Here is a 20,716-nt window from a genome sequence, read left to right on the forward strand (position 1 = left end):
CACAAATTATGTAAAACAGTGGTTCTTAAACTTTGGTTTAAACTTTTTTTTTTTACTCTTAGTTTATCAGTATCACTTGGGGAGCTTATTAAAAATGAGGTTTTGGGGGTGCCTGTGTGGCTTAGTCAGTTAAGCGTCTGACTCTTGATTTCAGCTCAGGTCATGATCTCACAGTTTGTGAGATCCAGCCCCACTGTTAGTGCAGAGCCTGCTTGGGATTCATTCTCTCTCTCTCCTTCTCTCGCACCCCTACTCTGTCTCAGCCCCTCCTCCCCTCAGCCCTTCTCTCTCTCTCTCTCTCCCTCTCTCTCTCTCTCCCTCTCTCAGAAAATAAACTTAAAAAAAAAAAAAAAGAGGTCTCTAGAACCAGGACTAGCCTTAAATCTTTTATCCTAGTCCTGTGTGTGTATGTATGTGCATGTGTGTATTTTAAACTATACAATAATGTAAGTTTATCAGATCTTTAAAAGCAGTTTTTTGTAGATGGTCTTAAGGGTAGCTGGTGGTTCTGTCTCCCCTCAGTCAGCTTATCTCTGGGGGTAGAATCTTCGAAGCAATAATGAGGAGATTGTTCATTTTGCTTTCTTATTCTTTTAAGGGCTCCCAATATTTTCCGCCCATTTTTTATTGTGGTAAAATACACATAACATAGAACTTACTGTCTTAACCATTTCTAAGTATACAGTTCAGTGATGGTAAATACCTTCACACTGTTGTGCAGCCATCACACCATCCACCTGCAGAACCCTTTGCATCTTGTAAAACTGACACTCTCTACCCATTAAACACTAACCGCCCCCCCTTCCTCCCTTCCCCCGACCCGGCCGCCACCACTCTTTCATTCTCTGTGATTTTTGACTACTCTGTGTACTTTATATAAGTGGAATCATACAGCATTTGGAAGACTGACAGTATTTTAAAATGGCAAAATATTGAAGCTGAGATTCTATAGCTCAGAAGATGTTACTTGTTTTTTTAAGACCAGTGGTCTGCATCGTGATTCATATTTTATTATGACATCTTTGCAGAAACAAGTTTTCTCTACTTTCACTTATAACAGAGAGTCATAAATGACTATCTTGTCAGGAAAATAAGAAATGGTGCCCTAAGTTGACCACTAAGGTCACCTTAAAGACTACTTTCATGCTGCATGGCAGACAGACTCAACGTGGGGTAGGTTTTCACTTATTTCTCATGATTTCTCTTGATTATCACATAACCATGTCATGATGCCTAATTGATTTTTTTTCCAGGTGTATATTGCTTGTGTTTGGCGTGTGGATCCTTTATATCCTCAAGTTAAATTATACTACCGAAGAATGTGACATGAAAAGAAGGCATTACGTAGACCCGGACCGTGTAAAGGTTAGATATTCCATTGGTGTGATTTAAATTAAAAAAGTTCCAGGCTTATACTTAAACAGAAATGTCATCTCTAAAGGGTTATAAATAAGTGGTCATGAAAGTTATAAACGAAGGGAAAATACTTCATCTTAGCACTCCAAAATCAGGGATGACCCTCTCCCCCACCACCAAAAAAAAAAAAAAAAAAAAACCCAACCCACCCACCTACTCCCCCACCTACCCCCACACCTACCCCACAGTATTGTTCCTCCGTTTACCGAAGTCGTGGCAGGAGGTGGGTTGCATTTGACACACCCCAGGGCACCTGTCGTGGAGTTACTTTGTTGTGATGTTGCCAGTGTACATGTTCTTAGAACAGGGGGAAGTTCTTTGGGTATCACCTGTCATTGCTGTGTTTTATTTTTCATTTTAATGATTTCACACTGTATTTCAAGATTTTTTCCCTTCAGTTTATATTCATTTTTCTAAATCAATTGACCTATTAAATGCTAATTTCACTGCTTAGTTGAGTAGTTAAGTGATCCAGTAATGTTCTGTCCTGGACGAAAGAAGAGATGATTTTAAGTAAGGTAGCATGGCAGTAATGATAACCAACATGTATAGGTGCTTTACATACATTATTTAATTACCATCACGGCTGGGAGCTACTCCAGTGTTCTCTCCCTCTTAAAGACGATGGCTGGGAGGTTAAGCTGCTTGCCCAAGTTTACATGTAGTTTAGTTAACCAGTTTAGTTAATCTGGTTTAGTGTATACTGTGTAACTATTCTCAAAGTGCTTCAGCAATATAAACTCATTTTACCCTCATAGTAGGAACTGTCATTACCTCCGTCTCACAGCTGAGAGGAGGGGCGCGGAGAGTAAGTAACCAGTTTAAGGTTACCTTCACTAGTAAGTGGTGGAGTTGGGGCTTGGACTTGGCCGTGTGGTCCTAGCTCCACGTGACTGCTGTCTACCTGGGTAGGGGATGTCCCCAGAAAGGAGCTAGAAGTTATAGGGAGGGTGATGCAGAGAGTAGGAGGGAGCTTACATTTCTGACCTAGATTCAAGTCTAAATGCCACTTAGTCAAAAATGAGACCTTGGGCAAGTTACTTAATTGTTTTGAGTCCCAGTTTTCTCAGCTGTGAAGTGTAGACAACAATATCTGTATAATAGGGTAGTCCTCAAGGTTGAATAAGAATATACGCAGAACTCCTTTTCTAGTCAGGGTATTTGTTCACGTGTTTTTACCTCAATCTGTATGTCCTTCGAAGTGCCTCACACACTATGTGGGACAGGTGGGTATAAACAAGGAAATGAAAATAAATACTTAATAATTACACTTTATTATAAAATATTATTTTTATGAAATATTCTAAAATAAATTAAAAAATAAACGGCACAGCTTGGCCGATGCAGAACCATTGTGTCTCACAGAGCCTGCCTTTTTGTGCTGTATCTGTCCCCAGAGGTTCGCTGACTCTGCTGATTTTTCCAGCATCAGCACGTCTGCCGTGGTGGAGCAGGATGTGTCTAGCGCCTCTGCTCAGGCTTTCCGCCTCCCCGTCTGGCTGGCCTTGCGGTCGCCCCGGTATCTGTGCGCTCTTCCCTTTGCTTCTCTGCCATGCTTATCCACATTCTCTTTCTCCTGTCCATTTCGTCAATCGTGCCGTTAACCGTCTGACCAACTGCAAAGATAATCACTCTCGAGTCTCGTTTAATTGAGGAGAGATGGGAGCTCTCGCATACAAGGGTCCAGCACACCATTTCACAAGTACAAGGTGGGGAAGATGTGCTTTAGTATACCTGGGGTAAAATTAACTTGGCAGTTTTCGTGCCTGGCCAGCGCCATCGGTGTTGGCCTGTGCCGTGGCTGCGTACAGCTTGTCCTTAGCTACATTAATAGACCAGGGATGCTCTGCTTGTCCCTGCAGAGCTCAGACAAGTGCTCTGATCATTATGGCTATTACTCTGTAAAGTTCCCCAAGGAGTCCTAGTGACTCTGGAGGATGACCAGAGAAGAGACTCGAGACCATGTCCCTGAGGAACCTTTGAAGCAATGGGAACATTTGTGTGGCCCGAAGGAGAGAAGGACTGGTGGAGGGCATGTGGCAGCTACTGTCAGCAAGCCAGAGGCCTGGCCTATGGAAGGGTCCGCTCTGCCCAGGTGGCCTTAATGGCAGAGGTGCAGATCAGGGGATGGCGGCCAGGCTGAGAGGAGAAGCGTTTGATGGTCGGAGGCATCTACAGTTGGGATAAATGGGTGCCTTTGTGGCAAATCTCTAAAACTCTTTAAGCACAGCCAGGGCCACCCAGGTGCCCCTCCTTACCTGCCTTTCTATAGCCAGGCATGCCCCACTGTGGCTGGAGTAGTATTTCTGAAAATTGAATCTGATATATTGCTTCCCTGTTGCAAACTGTGATTTGTTCCCATTACCTTTGGAATGTCCAGACTCCTTAGTCTGGCCTGTAGGGCTCTTGGTGGCTTGGTTCCTGCCAATCCCTTCAGCCTCCTTTAGCCACCCCATGTTCCAGCACTGCCTGAACCGGGGCCTAAATCTTAAATGTTTTCACTACTCCTTGGCTGAGCTGCTTTCTTTCTTCCTCATTTTGGTTTTGTTGTGCACTTCCCTGGTAACTAATGACAAACATCTCCTTGCATGTTCATTGGCCATTTATATATCTTCTAAGGAGAAATATCTGTTCAAATTCTTTGCCCAATTTTTCATTGGGTTATTTGTCTTTCTATTTGTCTATTATTGAGTTGTAAGAGTTTTCTATATATTCTGGAGACCAGTCCCTTATCAGATACATGGTTTACAAGTATTTTCTCCCATCTTGTGGATTGTCTTTCCACTTTCTTCATGGTGTCATTTTCAGCACGAAAAGTTTCTAATTTTGATTAAGTCCAGTTAATCTATTTTTTCTTTTGTTCTTTGTGCTTTTGATGCCAGACCTCTGAAATCACTGCCTAATCCTGTGTTTTCTTCTAAGAGTTTTATAGTTTTAGCTCTTAAATGTAGGTCTTTAATCTGTTTTGAGTTAGTTTTTGTATATGATGTGAGGCTGGGGGCCAACTTTTTTCTTTTGCATGCAGATATCCAGTTTTCCCGGCACCATTTGTTGAAACGATTTTTCCCTATGTTTGCTACAATCTTTCTAACTTCTCTGGCTGGAGCCCCTCCCTCCCTTTTCCCCTCTGCTACTCATCTTTTATATCAAATCTCAGCTCAGGGGTTAGGTTTTCTCAGATGCCTTCTCTGATCATCCTTCTCTCTGTCTTCTAGAAGCCTCTTCATACCTTAATCCTAACATTTACACTGTAGTATTTTAACTGTCTTTCCACTTGTCCTTTAAGCAAGCCCTTGGGAAATGGGGATTGTGTGCTAACATTTTCTATTAATGAATATATCCTTAGGTATATTAAAGTCCAGGGAGAGGGGAGATATTACCGAACCATGGTGTGGTGTCTCATCTCTAAACTCCAGATTGTATAGAACATCCACAGTTAAGTAACAGGCAACTCTTCAAGTATTTTTCAGTAACATCCATTAAGTTTAATGTCCCTTTAAGGAATAGGTGAGATACCTCCTCATATCCACCAGTAGACAGTAGACAGAAAACAAACAAACAAACAAAAACCATCTTGCCATCCCCTTCCCTCTAAATCATGGAATATGAGTTCTCCATTTAGGCTGATGGGGCCAAGTTTTAAAATCTAAGTTCACTGCAGGACCAATAACAGCCTCTCAGGGCTGCCAGTGCCCTGCCCTGATTGGCTCCAATGAGGATTCCTGACCAATCCCTGGCAAAGGGGATGGGAGTATCTAATGGGCGAGGTCAGCTTCCCAAGCCCCACTGCCTGCCTAGAGAAGGGGTGATAACTGCCTGAACAGAATTACGTCTCCCTAAGAAGAAGGAACAGGAAATGGAGACCCAGTAGCAGTCCACAGTGACCACCACATCGAACCAGTTCTAAAAGATTCTAAAAGATCATTATTTTTTCCAATGATAAAAATAACACCAAAAATTCAAATAATACAGAAATGAATAAAGTAGAAAGTCCCTTGCAGTTTGTGGCGAAAGAGGGGGGAATCAGCTGATGGTTTTATAAGTCAAACTTGTTTGTGAAAATCTCAGTCAATTCAGAAATTAATAAAGTAGAAAGTGAACGCTTGCTACAACCATGGTGGAATTAGGGATATTTTTTATTTCATTACTTGAGACTTTTTAATAGCTTTTTAACATTGTCGATGCTGTCAGAATGCCCCACTTTTCACAGTGGTCCTGACAGCTTGTCCTCTGCATGTGCCTCTGAGAGCTTGCCACATTAGACAGCAAGAGTTGGAGATCAGTGAGGATTTGGGTGGGGAATAGCAGGAGAGAAGACTGAAAATGAGCCAGGACCAAAGAGGGAAAGCCCTTGAATGCCACACTGAGCAGGTCCCCAATTTGATAGCTGGTCACGTTTCATTAAGGCAAAACCAGAAATCCTTTCTCAAGTCCCCGGAATGCAGGAAATGGCCAGGGAAGCTGGCCGGTGTGGTCCTGGTGTTCTCAATGGCTGTGAGGCGGTGTGCAGTATGAGCTCTCTGCAAAGAGAACCCTGTCTCCAGACTGTTGCTGGACATTGGTCCTTACCACCAAGAGCACTGGGGCAAATTTGAATTGTTGTAGATGTATGTTAGCAGAAGGTGGTCTCAAAGCCATGAGGCCCTGTTAGCTCTGTTGGTGATATTCAGCAGCTAGCAGCGTTAGTGGGACCCTGCTGACCCTGTTGGACTCTGAGCATTGCCTAGTTGTGCTGGGCCTGGCCTGTGTTAACACAGCTGCAGAAGCGTGCCCGTGGCTTTTGTCCTTTCTATTTAAGGACGCCCCTTAACGTACAGTTTCTTTAAAAAGACTCACAGTGGTCTCTGTGGGGACCCGGACACTTTGAAAGTGCATTTCAGATGTGAAATTGCACTTAAAAATGTTTAAGGAGAGACAAGGGCACATTCATGTCAGGTCACAATCAGGTTTGGGCTGCGTGGTAGCAGCAGTTTGAACTTGGCCCTCTCTCTTCTCAGCTAAAAACCACATATCACCCTGAGGACTGCATTTTGTGCTGTGTAGTTCATTATGGCCAAATGTGCTTCTCTCTGACTCTGCAGACCTGCGCTCACATAGCTAAGGTAAGCAGTATAACCTGGGCCGAGGTATTAGTCCAGGTGTCTGCACCTCTAGACCGATTCTTTTCCCCTCTTAGCGCTGCCTCCTTGCCCCAGATCATCCTCGGATATCAGAGATGAGGAAACCGAAGCCTTGACCGAGGGTTAGATCTTTAGTCAAGGTTACACTGCTGGTTGACAGATCTAGAACCGGGTCCAGCATCCAGATCTTCTGATTGGTTTTTCTTAATGGTTTACTGTGCCAAAATACACACACCATAAAATTTACTCCTTTCAAGCATGCAGTTTTGTAGTGTCCGTGCACTTACACAGTTACACCACCATCGCACCAGTCCAATTTTAGAACATTCCGTCCATCACCCAACGGGTAAGTTACCTCACCTGTTGTAGTCTGTCCCCACCCTCAGCCACCAGTCCCAGGCTGCCACTGACTGTCTGAGTTTTTACTGTGGTACTCTTTCTGTGACTCAGTTATTCAGATTTTGCCCTACTTTTTTAGCTGGGTAGGAGTTACAGATGGTTGACTTCAGTGTGAGTTACATGTGGCAGTAGCTTTGCTCACGGTTCTCCTACGGCTGTTCTCACATGTTTCAGGCAGAGTGTGTAATGCTGTGGGCGTCAGAGCAGCCCCTGGGAGGAAGAGGCCAGCACCAGCCTGGTACACATCTGGCATTGAAAGCGTCATAAGGTAGCCCATGCCCTCAGCTCACGTGGTCTGTGGCTGCATTGGGCTCCTACCCAGGTTTGGTGAGCTCTAGCCCCGAAACCCTCCTCCAGCCTCAGTGCCGTGCCCTGTCCTCGACGTAAAGGACTAAAAGAGAACATTGCCTTTTACTAAGAATTATGCCATTTACTTCTATTTGGAGGACCATTATCCTAAAAATTCTGCAGTAGAAATGAAAGCAGAGACTGCCGAGGAAAATCACTTTGATTTTTTAAATACCCTTCAGTGAATTTTCACATTGTGGTTTTCCATGGCAAGTCGCCACCTCCCTGACAGTCGGAACTACCAGATGTCTGTTTATTCTTAGCTGTGGGCAGCCGGCAAGCTCAGCCTGGAAGACGGTTAAAACACCGAAGCCCTCATTTCCACGCCTTGATTTGAGAGAAGCGGGAGTTTCTGTATATTTTCGACAGTTGCCAGTTCTCTGCTTCCCAGTGGTCCTCCCAGTGATCCTTCCCAGTGGATGAATGCCAGCCAGACCCCTCTGCGTCCGTCTGTCCTTGCCTGCTCTGGCTTCCAGCTCTGGAGCTTTCTGCAGCAGGGCAGGGGAGGGTCACAGCCCCTTCTTTCATCACGGCTCTGGGAGGCGAGGTTCTCCTCCCCGGGCTTTTCTCATTCGAGCTGTGGAGGAGGTGGGGGAGAGGCTGGAACAACTTCTGGTTAGAAGAAATGGTCCCAGGGGCTTTCTCGGGGCCTGTCCACACCTCTAAATGAGGTGAAACGAAAGGAGCAGAGGAACTGCTGTCGCTGTAGACATTTCTGGTGGCGTTCAGAGCATGTGCTCACCCGGGACGGATGTAATCGCACCCGCGGTGAGTGAGGGCAGACACAGTCCCCATCACAAGGTGATGACTAGGCCTGTCCTCTGCCCCCAGTCTAGACAATTAAGTCTGAAGCCTCAGGTAGAGCTCTTTGCCAGAATGGAAATGGAATGAAGTTTCACTCCTTCCAAATGAAACTTTTAAAGAGAAAATTTGGCAGCTCAGGAGAGCCGAGCCCAGGTTTCTGGCTTGATCACCTACTTCTCTTTCCAGTCATGAGCCCATCACTCGTCTGCTCGGGGTTTCTTTGGGCACTTCTCAGAGGTTCATTTCTATCCTAGGAGATCTGCAAAACCAGACGCTTGACATGTCATTTTGGCCTTTTGTCCTCTAAAACTTGCTGTTCACAACCCTCAGGCCTGGGGTCTAGAGTCAGATGTGTGTGGTCTGTGTGGCTTCTCTGTTTGCCCTGCCCCCACTGGTGGGGTAAGTCCCTGCTGGGTGCACAGTGACATGGGCTTGGCAGGCCTTCCTTCCGGTGCTACTCGGGGTCACGACTGGTCCTTGCCTGGCTTTCCTGCCGATTCCTCACGAAGATGCCAGTTCGTCTTTAAACTCTTGTTCTCAGTGGTGGTGTTTGTGTGCTGCTCTGTGTGGACAGAGGCTGTGGTTTTAGGAATTTGGGAAGTAATCGGACCAGGTTAGCACACCAGCCCAGCCCTCTTACCGGCCATGCCTCCTTGAGCCCACACAGTGAAGGTACTGACGGCCATTTTGTGAGGTGTCGGAGATCTAGCGACAGGCCGAAACAGTGGCTGGCATAATGTATGCAGCAGCATCTGTGCTCAGAGAATGTCAGTTCACCTTTTCAGAAACAGGGCCGCATCCTCAAGATGTAGACAGTGTACTCTTCCCAGATGCTAATAACTTTTTGAAGCTGTAATTTAAAAAGGGAGGGGGGGGGGCTTTTGCTATAGTAAGATAGAAGTTTTCCTACAAAAAATTATTATACATAAATTAGACAATAAAAATAACAAGACTCTGAGGAAGAACATAGTTGAGGCAAACATTTAAAGTTATATACAACAGGGGCGCCTGGATGGCTCAGTCAGTTGGGTCTCTGACTTCGGCTCAGGTCATGATCTTGTACTCTCTGAGTTCGAGCCTCATGTTGGGCTCTGTGCTGACAGCTCAGAGCCTGGAGCCTGCTTCGGATTCTGCCCCTCCTCCTCTCATGCTCTCTCTCACTCGCTCTCTCAAAAATAAATAAACATTAAAAAGTTTAAAAAATAAAATTATATACAACAATAATGATCCTCATAATAGTGTGGATGCAGTTCAAAAGACATGTTCAGTCCTAAAATTAAATATCCCAGCAAATCTAGGACACCATACATGCATGCACATAGGCGTTTGTATGTGCGTGTGAGTGAGAAGATAGCTTGGTGGGAAGAGGGGTAAGGCAGAGCCAAGGCTGCTGAATGTGGAGATAAGGACAAAAAGTACAGCGATGAGGGAGAACTTCCTGCCAAACAGTTTGGAGGCAGAATTTGGCCAGACTGAGCCAAGAGGAAAGACTGGGACGAATGGCCCTTTGTCCCATGTCCTTCCGTGGGTTGCTGCATTCATCTGGGCTAGAGTATTTGGCATTCAACAGTCGTTCATTATTTAAAAAAAATTTTTTAATGTTTATTTCTGAGACAGAGACAGAGCATGAGTAGGGGAGGGGCAGACAGAGAGGGGGACACAGAATCCGAAGCAGGCTCCAGGCTCTGACCTGTCAGCACAGAGCCCGACGCCAGGCTCTAACTCACAAACCGCGAGATCATGACCTGAGCCGAAGTCGGACGCTCAACCAACTGAGCCACCCAGGTGCCCCAACAGTCGTTCCTTATTGAGGCAAAGCATTAATGTGCAAGGAAAATTGTATACAAAACCAAGGCCAGCTACTTCTATGTTGACGTGACATTATTCCCTGGTTACATGTAGAATAACTTGCATTTCAGACTGTATGAAGCTCATTGCCCCAACTGGTAGGTAAATAAGCCTGTTTCTCATCCCACTAGACAGGAACCTAAAATACATGAGATTTTTTAAAAATGTGGTAAAAATCACATAAAATTTACCATCTCAGCCATTTTTAAACGTGCAATATGGTGCTGTTAAGTGTGATATGTTATATTCACACTGCTATGAAACAGATTTCTAGAACTTTTACATCTTGCAAAACCTAAACTCTGTACCCATTAAACAATAGCTTCCCACCTGCCCCTCTCTCAGCCTCCAATAACCAGCGTTCTCCTTCCTGTTTCTATGAATTTTAGTACTATAGAGATCTTATGGAAGTGGAATCAAACAGTATTTGTCCTTTTGTGACTGGCTTATTTCACTTTGTATAATGTTCTCAAGGTTCATCCATGTTGTAGCCTGTGTCGGGCTTTTATAAAACATGAAATACATCAGAGTATGTATTTCACCCCACATTTATTTTAGGAACAAGGGCAGGCTAGAGATAGGAGGTGGGGGTATGAGGACATGCTTTCCTTGTATAATGAAGTAGATATTGTTGAGTTTATCTCCTTGTTATGTGATTCTCTCAGGTTTTTTTCTTTAAGTTTCTGACCACAAATTAACTCTAAAAGGGAGATGTTTTGTGCTGAAAGACAGTAATCTACAGGGAGCTTTATCAGACATCCCAGGACACAGTGTCATCTGTAAGAGGGTATTTCTGATGCCTGAGAGGTTATTTTTTAAACTCAGCCTGGTGTGATTTCATTCCAGAGAGCTCAGAAATATGCTCAGCAAGTCTTGCAAAAGGAATGCCGACCAAAGTTTGCGAAGAAGTCCATGGCGCAGTTGTTTGAGCACAGGTACAGCATGGACTTACCGCCTTTCGTGAAGGAGGCCCCCAAAGTGAATGAAGCCGAGTATAAGTACGATCCTCCTTTTGGATTCCGGAGGTTCTCCAGCCAAGTCCAGAGCCTCTTGGAGATATTGCCTGAGCACGACATGCCTGAACACTTAAAAGCAAAGAGCTGTAGGCGTTGTGTGGTTATCGGAAGCGGCGGGATACTGCACGGACTAGCACTGGGCCATGCCCTGAACCAGTTTGATGTTGTGATAAGGTACATGGGTTCACCTCTAAAGTTCAGTTCACTGCTGTTGGTGTAGTGCCAGCGACAGTGAGGGGTGCAGGAAGTGCTGCAGGCCCCTGCCTGCAGAGGATTTACTGCTTGAGGAGTTGAAACACAAACCTGAAATGATTGGATGCCCCCAAACTGTGCCGTATCGACCCTAATATGGCAGAACCTTTACAGAAGAGGTGAGGTTTGGAAGACTGGGTAGATTCAGGAGGAAGCCTGGGTGAGGCAGAGCCAGGAAGTGGACGTGGTGTTGGGGGGTGAGCTAGTGAGATGCCTGGCTTCGGGGAGCAGGGCTCGGTGTAGGTGCACCCCACGAGCAGTGCTGGAGGGATCGTGGGGAGCACACAGTCTGAACTCCGTTCATCCTAGATTCTCTCTGGTTTAGCCAGCTGAAAATTGTTTTCCTGATCGTAAAAGTAAAATGTGCTCATTCTTGAAGATTAAAAAAAAAAAAATACAGGAAAATGTAAGAAAGAAAATAACCACTCATAGCACAAATAACCAACCACTATTAATTTGCTGTGTTTTTTCCACTTTTGTTCTATACACATACTAATGAGTGCATTTATATTCTTATAAAGTATTTTGCTTTTTTAATCTAATATTATGAACAGTTTCTGAGGTCATTAAATATTTCTTAGAAAATTAACTCTTCCAAGTACTTACCGTTCCTCTAAATGAGAGTATCAGAAGTTATTTAGCTGTTCTGTTGTGGACATTTAGAATTTTTCAGTTTCTTTGTTATTGTGAAAATGCCTTGCACATTCTCATACTTAAGTCTTTATCTCTGATTATTTCCTTTCCAAGAATTCTCAGAATTGTTGGCTTAAAGATACTCGAATATTTTTAAGGCTCTTGATACATTTTAATAAATTCTCCCCATCTGAAGGATGTGTAGAACCAGGAGCATGATGCGTGCTGGGCCTTCATCAGATTTGCTCAGCAGGAGCGTGTGGAATTTGACCAAAGGCAGGGCAGGCGAGGGCTGGGGACTGGGTGTCGAGTTTGTAGTCCGTGCACGCAGTGTGCAGGCCTGGTGTGAGGCAGAAAAAGTGGAAATGGAGACTGAAGGGTCAAATCCAGGAGATATATTGAGAAAGTAAATTGGGGGACTTCCTGACAGCTTGACAGTTAATGGTAAGGGATGCCAGGATTTCTAGTCTGGGGTCTCAGGTGTTAGCAGAACTGCTGTCAGAAGCGGAGTAGTTGGAGGAAAAAATCTCTGGTTAGTGAGGGAGTATAACAAGATCCATTTCAAATATTCTGAGTCTAAAAGTGATATGTTCACATAATGCCTTTGTCCCCAGTAGCTGTGATCTCAGGCAAGATTCCTAACTGTCCTGTGCCTCTGTTTCCTCATCTATAGATGGAGGAAATAATAGTATGTACCTCATAGGCTTACATAAAGACAAAATGAGTTCACAGATGTAAAGCACTTAGAACTTAGGGTAAAGCATTTAGTGTCGGGCTTGGGGTAAAGGCTCAATGGATGTTAGCAGCTCTGTTTGGAGAATTTGTAGGATAGACAGGGGCTCTGGAGGAGAGGACAGGGGTTGTAAAGTGTTTGTGGGAATGAATCAGACTTTTGTAAGAGACAAGATAGAAGAAATAGTTAAGAATCTAGATTTTTTTTTTCTTAATGTTTTATTTATTTTTGAGAGACTGAGCACAAGCAGGGGAGGGGCATAGAGAGAGGAAGACACAGAATCCGAAGCAGGCTCCAGGCTCTGAGCTGTCAGCACAGAGCTGGACACGGACTTGAACTCATGAGCCGTGAGATTATGACCTGAGCTGAAGTCGGACACTTAACCGACTGAGCCACCCAGGAGCCCCAAGAACATAGTTTTAAGGCAGAAGAGGTGCCATGGGCCCCAGCGGCCAGAGAGCAGGAATGATGTGAGGTGGGGGGGTAGGAGTGGGGCCTCCAGGGTTATAAATGTTGGGGTGAAAAAGGATATAGCCCCTGCCTTTCATTGAATGCTTCTGTGTGCCAGACACTACCTTGTCTGCTTTAGATGTTCTTGTTCCTCAGTGGAGCCATCACTGTTGGCATCATAGATGAGCACCTTGAGGCACTGCAGGGCCCAGGGTCCGGGCTGGACACAACAGTCCACATGCAGGGTATGAGGCTTCCAGAACCTAATCCCCGGTCCTGCGTGATCAGCTGAAAGATGCGTGCACAGGCAGCACTGGGGAGGCAGACGGGACCCCATGCCCATCTACTGGTCCGTGACTGGGATACAGGAAGAGAAAAAGAGAGAAGCCAGGAGTTGCAGGCAGTGCACACTCTGGGCCAGAGGAGAGGTGTGGCGGGAGTGAAGGGTGGCCCTGGGCTGGCCTTGCAGAGCAGTGGGATTTGGCTCTTCAGGGAGGAGGTAGGTGGGGAGATCTTAGGTGTGGAGCCCCCCACCCTGGCAGGAGGAGGGAGAGGCTGGGAGAGTGGGAAAGGGGCTGAAAGGTGGCCCGATGCCCAGTGGTGGCCCACACATCACCAGACTGGGGAACAGGACTTCATGTGTGGGCATTGGGAGGCCACTGAGTGCTGGGGATAGAGAAAGGGTTGCTTAGCCTGATGATGAGGGAGAATATCAGTGAAGAAGCCTTTGCAGGTTAACTTTTCGGTTTGAAACAATTTCAAATTTAACAGAAAAGTTGCAGGAATAGTACAGAGACTCGCATTCACCCTTCCCCCCAGATTCTCCAACCTGTAATGCTTTATCACATTGCTTTATAATTCATTCTCTCTCTCTCTCTCTCTCTCTCTCTCTCTCTCTCTCTCTCTCTCTCTCTCTCCCCTCCCTCCCTCCCGTTACTCTTCTGAACCCTTTGATAGTTGGAAATATCAAGCCCCTTTACCCCTAAACAAGTCAGTGTGCATTTCCCAAGAACAAGGGCATTCATTCTATTATAGAACTGCAGAACCACGGAACAATGTTGAGAATCAGGAAATTAGCATCGATAAAATTTAGACGCTGTCTACATCCTTATCAGATTTCACCAGCCACACTGATAATGTCCTTTATTTTAAAATAAGAAATGGGAAAAAATAACCACCTCAGGGGCATGCCTTGCATTTAGTCATCGTGTCTAATAATATCTTATGATAATCCAGAGGTAGGTATCAGATCTAGAAGAAGTGGCAGCGGAATAGAGAAGGAAGTTGGGATACAGGTGTGATAATACAGGGGAAGAACCAGACAGACATTTTTTGAGATTACGAAACTCTTTAACTGGGTCAGTTTGCTTTCAGAAGAATTCTTACAATTTGCCCCCAAACAACGAGCCTGGTAAGAGCCTTTGTTGATCTGACAGTTGTAAGTGTCCCAAATCCTTGCTTTAAGGATGCACCTGGGCCTATTGCCCTCCTTGGTCCTGACCCTGTCGGTCTAAGTGTGGTTTGTGTCTGCCTTGCCCTGGTTTCTAGGTTTCCTTTCTGCTTATCTTTTTGAATTCCTGGCAAGAACCCCTCATATCTGAACACAGTGGGAAGCCTTCAAGGCAACATCACTGGTGCCCAGAGAAAGCCTAAAATATAATATGTTGGATTAGCTTGAAATGGCAGGACTACATGGGATTGCTTGACATTCAGAGTTGAGGTATGGGTGTCCCTCAGGGACGCAAGGCTGCTGGGAGGGATGCCTTCCTCCGGACCCACAGCCACTCCCAGTCCTAAAAATGCAGGGGACGCAGTGCAGGGACTTTGTATGATATGATAAGAGGATTGATGGCTTGCTTTGTCAATTTATCTTTTCCTTTTTATTTAAATAGGTTAAACAGTGCACCAGTTGAGGGATATTCAGAGCATGTTGGTAATAAAACTACCATAAGGATGACTTACCCAGAGGGTGCGCCACTGTCTGACCTTGACTATTATTCCCATGACTTGTTTGTTGCTGTTTTATTTAAGAGTGTTGACTTCAACTGGCTTCAAGCAATGGTGAAAAATGAAACCCTGGTAAGCACTAGAAACTCAGCCATCTAGTATTCTTTCATAAGAAGTGGAGGGGTCTCTAAGTGTAATTACAGACTTTTATTTTTTAAACAAACACAGTGGCATACATACAGTTGACCCCTGAACAGTGTGGGTTTGAACTGCGTGGGTGCACTTATGCACAGATTGTTTTCAGTAAATACAGTATAGTATTGTAAATATACTTTGTCTTCCTTAAGATTTTCTTAACATTTCCTTTTCTCTAGCTTACTTTACTGTAATAATATAATATATGATACATGTAACATACAAAAGATGTGTTAATCGACTGTTTATATTATCAGTAAAGCTTCTGGTCAACAGTAAGCTCTCAGTTAAGCTTTCGGAGAGTCCAAAGTTATCTGTGGGGGCACCTGGGTGGCTCAGTCGGTTAAGCGTCCGACTCTTGATCTCAGCTCAGGTCTTGATCTCAGGGTTGTGAGTTCAAGGCCCCCATTGGGCTCCACGCTGGGCATGGAGCCTACTTAAAAAAAAAGTTATATGTGGATTTCAACTATGCGGGGATAGGGTGGTGGTGCCCTAACCCCCACATCATTCAAGGATCAACTGTACTTTTGCGGTGTCTCTAAAATAACTACTCCCTTTGTAGAAACGCAGCAGTACTCCTTGTTGAGAATTACTTTCAGAATTTAAGGTTACGTCACATGTAGAAACTGTGATCATTACTTAAATGGGAAAATCAAGTTTTGAACCAAAATTGTTACTAGTGATCACCTACCTTACTCACCAGACTTGAGTTTACATGCCTTTTGGCTAATCGAGAAATTAGACTTACTTGGATGAGTATAAACCACTGTGGAGGATTTTCAAAAGAATATATACAAAACGTTTGAGGAATATTCCCAAAGAGATTCTCTAAAAATGCTCTGATAGGTGGTCCCCTTGTTGGAGGAAATTCACAGAATTCCAAAGGGGCAGATGTTGAGGAAATGGCCCTCACTTGGTCATATGCCCTTTTGTTTGTTGTAATAATTGATCACATTACTTTATGGTCCTACCCATGATGCTGAAATAGATTCCAGGAGCCAACTATCTATATACACACAAACTAGCCGTCTGCAAAATTAATAGGATATATTACACTTTTCACATAAGCTCCATGTGATGGAGAATTTGTATCTGCAAAGCCTGATTTTGCATAGGTTATGATGTGGACTTTCTGTTGTGTAGAAGTCGACCTAGTTGGAAGATGAAGCACCTATGAAATCACTTTCAGTTTCCAGAAGACTTCACAGGACTAGACAGATAGAGCAAAGCCATGGAGAGGACGCAGGGTGAGGGCCTGGTCGGAGTGGGTCACTCGTACACTTAATACCCTTAAATAGGATCTGTTCACCTGGTCTCCCCAGGGACAAACGATGCCTTTCAATCCTAAAAAGGCTTACCATCTCAGGTCATTCCCTGGGGAATTTCCTCTCCATGGAAACCAGAGCCGACGCTGCCCTTCGTCCTCTTGTCCAACACCACGTTCGTAAATCGGGTCCTTCGGGGTGGCTACTTTGAGTTGAGTTCTTGGATTCGCATAGATCTCGGTGACTTTGCTGTCAAATGCAGCAGACAAGCCCACATGGGGTCACGCCATAACTCTGGGCTGATTAGCAGGGGTGTGTTCTCACCTGCTGCTGGTGGGATAACCTTATTAAATACCCCTAATGATTGCCTGCCTTCTTTCCTTAGCCATTTTGGGTGCGACTCTTCTTTTGGAAGCAGGTGGCGGAAAAAATCCCACTACAGCCAAAACATTTCAGGATTTTGAATCCAGTTATTATCAAAGAGACTGCCTTTGACATCCTTCAGTACTCAGAGCCCCAGTCAAGGTTCTGGGGCCGAGATAAGGTATTGTTGCAACTGAAAGTTAACTGTTCTTCTCTGTGTTGGAAGGGAGACAGCTGTACAACTTTCACTTGGGCTCAGCTGTATACCCAGAAGAGTCATCCAGTGTAGAAATGTAGTCACTGAGCAGATAGATGCTCCGTGTGTGTTTACTATTCTGCATCTTGACTTCAGGGCTCCTCATTGTTTACCTGGCCTTTCCCCTGGTGACTCCTGTCTTCAGTACAGTCAACACGTTAACACTTAGGTCCCTGAGATGTTATTTAAGGTATTCCTAGTCGGTGACTCCATATAACTAACTGCTGGAGGACACTGAAAGACACTTTGGTGGTCTGAAAAGTTCTTTACATTTTTAACTCTGTGAGCTGCTTAAGCAAAAATTGACATTTATCTTCACTTTACAGGTGATGGTAAATAAAGTTTGCCCCCCAGAGCAGTGCTTTTCAGTTGATGCTTGGGTCTCATCCCACACTTTCTGCTTAATTATTCTGTGTGGTGGTCTGTACATTGGGACTGTCAAAGCCCCCTGGGTGATATTATTTTGCAGCCTAATTTGAGAACCTTTGCACTATATTGGCTGTTCACTGCAGTAGGGATTCTTTACCCGCATTTAGCCTGCGCTGCCACCAGGGAGGTGGCAATGGCTTTATCACCTATTTCTTTATGATCCAAATAGCTAAGCCTGTGTCTTTAAAACACTTTTTTAAAAGCTGGAAATCACAGCTTTAAAAATCGTTTTAATTAAAAAAAAATTTTTTTTTAATTTTAAAAAATTTAAAAAATTGTTTTTTTGAGAGGGAGAAAGAGTGCAAGTAGGGGAGAGGGGCAGAGAGAGAGAGAGAGAGAGAGAGAGAGAGAGAGAGAGAGAATCTCAAGCAGGCTCCACATTCAGCACAGAGCCTGAATCAGGGCTTGATCCCACGACCCTGGGACCATGACCGGAGCCAAAAATCAAGAGTCATCACTCATCCGACTGAGCCACCCAGGCACCCCTTCCTTAAACAAACTTCCAAGCAAAATCTCCCCATATGAAGGAAAACAAGGATTTTGGAAATGGCCAGTGCTGCTGCTCACACTGAGAGCCTGAGATATTGCCCAGGAGATACCTGGGGCTGGTCAGGGTCACAGTTTGCAAACATTGAGCTAGGCTCTTAGATGTGGTCAACCAATAGGCAGATGAGCAGACTCTTCTGTTTGCCCTATGAATCAAATTCTAATTAAAAATGTTCTTTAAAACACCTATGTAAACTCTAAAGGAAGAATTCTCTGTTTCATAGGAAAAACAAATACCTAAATAGGCTCCTTCAAACAAAAACCCAGTTCTTTACTGTGATCGGTAACCGCTAACCCCAACTCTGGCTCCAGCCCCAGGCTTGAGCCATGAACACAGCTGAAGCTCTTCCCTTGGCAGGCTGCCGTTTTTCTCAGGCGTCTGCCCTCTCGGGTGCTTTCCTGCTCTCCCATCCCTGGGGAGGGCCACGTAGTTTCTGTCCACTGCAGGAGCATGGCCAGGACCAGTCTTTCTGGTCAGAAAATGGTTCCTTTTTCCCTCGCAGAGGATAGTGGCCCTGCCCCCTGGCAGCAGCTATCAGGGTCCATGATCCGGTTCACTATAGAATAGGTTGCTTTAGCTGCTCTTGCCCACCTGGGAGCACATTGGTTCCCCCAGAACGTGGACTTAAAACTTTTAGCCTGTTAGCATCAATTTTTTTTTAATTTTTTTAACGTTTATTTATTTTTTGACAGAGACAGAACATGAGTGGGGGAGGGGCAGAGAGAGAGGGAGACACAGAATCCGAAGCAGGCTCCAGGCTCTGAGCTGTCAGCACAGAGCCTGACGTGGGGCTCAAACTCACAGACCAAGAGATCATGACCTGAGCTGAAGTCGAATGCTCAACCGACTGAGCCACCCAGTTGCCCCTGTTAGCATCAATTTTAACAAAGCAGTTAAAAAAAAAAAAAGACTTACATAGACTTTGGCGAGATTCTTAAGTTATGAAGAGGTTTTACTATAAATATATTCAAGTATCTTTCAATACCTTTCGATTTCTCTATCTTCTCAACTGCCCTGTTTCTTTATTAAATTCCATCATATTTTTTAGACATAGGCAAATGCTCATTTGTGGTTTGTGTAGATTTTTATTGAAGAAGTAACCTTTCAAAAATGAGCAGATTTACTTTCAATAAAATATGAAATTACTGAACAGCAAATGGTATCAGAAACAAAGTTAGAACATAGAATAAGTGGGGGAAATTTTATCATATGTATGATAGTAAATACTCTCAAAGTACAGAATGATCTTATTACAGCAAAAAGAAAAGATGGGCCAATTTAAAAAATGAGGGAAAGATATGAACAGACATTTCACAAAGGAAGAAATTTATACTGCCAAGGAGTACATGATAAAATGTTCAATTTCACCAGTAATCAAATAAAAGTACATTAGAGCCCAACGACATTTTTTTCCTATTTTCTTAGCAAAGATTTAAAAGCTTGATAATGTCCTTGTTTGGCAGGAATACAGATAGAATTATAAGTTGGTACTTTTTCTGGATGGTATTTTGGCAGTAGATATCAGCTTTAAATGTGAATAGTCTTGGCCCAGCAATTTTACTCTAAAAAATTTTATTATAAGAAAATTAGAGGGTTACGTGGCTGGCTCTGTCAGTTGAGCATCTGACTCTTGATTTTGGCTCAGGTCATGATCTCATGGTTTGTGGGATTGAGCCCTGCATGGGGTTCTGCACTGGCAGCATGGAGCTTGCTTAGGATTCTCTCTCTCCCTCTCTCTCTCTGTCCCTCTGCTCGATCATGCATGCACTCTCACTCTCAAAATAAATAAATAAAAACTTTAAAAATAACAATGTGTGTACAGAGATACATAGGGAAAAGCTTGAAAATGGACAACAAACTGCATTGTCAGGAACTTCCTCACGCATAGGCCCTTCCAGCAGACAGGGAAGTCTGCTGGATTAAGAGGTATGATCTTAGGGGATATGTTCTGTAGGTAACATGCTCTGAGTGGTTTTTGCAGTCAAACGCTCTACCCCTCTGAGTGGTTTTTGATAGTTTCTGAGTTTCTCTCCATATACTTGCCCCTATGAGCAGTTGACTTCATACACTCCTTCTGTAAACCCTGATTGAGTTTTCCCGACCTGCTAGGTGCCACACTGGCCACAGGGTAAGACAGGACACTGCCGTAGGGTCTTATGGCTAAACAGCAGAAAGTCTTCCTTTGGGTTAATTTCTCTTGAATTCAGTGACTGTTGAGTTTCTTTTTAATGAGTGACGTAGATGCAACACACCAAGGAGCAAGAGGTGGCTTTTGACAAATGATGAGCTTAGTAGAAGCTCCTTAATCCTGATTAAACTATGAACTCTGAAGGGTTCGCTGTTGTTCCAGTTTACGGAAAAGGAGAGTTGTTTCTGGAAGCCACAGACGCAAGTAGGATGAACAAAGTAGGTATATTTACATGAAAAACCATACAACAGAATGTCATTTGCAGGTCAGCAGTGGCCTTCGGCTGGTGCTTAGACAGCTTAAGGCTTTCTGTATTTCTCTCTGCCCTGTGTACTGTCTTCACCCAAAACTGGGACAGAGACACAGAAAGCACGATTCCCGATTTGCAAGTGGAAAGATGGTGGACAGGAGGGTGGCAGAGTGAAGATTCAGTCAGAATCCAGAATGGTTCAGACATTTGGTGCACTAGGCCAAAGTCCATAGGATAATGTTTTGGGAGGAACAAAT

General features: G+C 44.3%; 1 protein-coding gene across 8 annotated transcripts in view; it reads left to right on the forward strand.

Annotated features, from left to right (window-relative positions):
* The window catches only part of ST3GAL5 (ST3 beta-galactoside alpha-2,3-sialyltransferase 5), a 53,152-nt gene that overhangs the window by 28,709 nt on the left and 3,727 nt on the right, over positions 1-20,716 (forward strand). For 3 of the 8 annotated variants that reach the window (XM_058683447.1, XM_058683448.1, XM_058683450.1), the window contains exons 3-7: positions 1,254-1,365; positions 6,414-6,518; positions 10,782-11,125; positions 14,912-15,098; positions 16,812-16,970. In XM_058683447.1, coding sequence (XP_058539430.1) covers positions 1,254-1,365; positions 6,414-6,518; positions 10,782-11,125; positions 14,912-15,098; positions 16,812-16,970 — 907 coding nt within the window. Of the gene's footprint in view, positions 1-1,253; positions 1,366-6,413; positions 6,519-10,760; positions 11,126-14,911; positions 15,099-16,811; positions 16,971-20,353; positions 20,428-20,716 lie in introns of all 8 variants that reach the window. The other 5 variants (XM_058683453.1, XM_058683452.1, XM_058683449.1 and 2 more) reach the window with 5 other exon arrangements.

Source organism: Neofelis nebulosa, chromosome 9 (genome assembly GCF_028018385.1).
Source record: "Neofelis nebulosa isolate mNeoNeb1 chromosome 9, mNeoNeb1.pri, whole genome shotgun sequence".
In the NCBI taxonomy this organism is placed as follows: domain Eukaryota; kingdom Metazoa; phylum Chordata; class Mammalia; order Carnivora; family Felidae; genus Neofelis; species Neofelis nebulosa.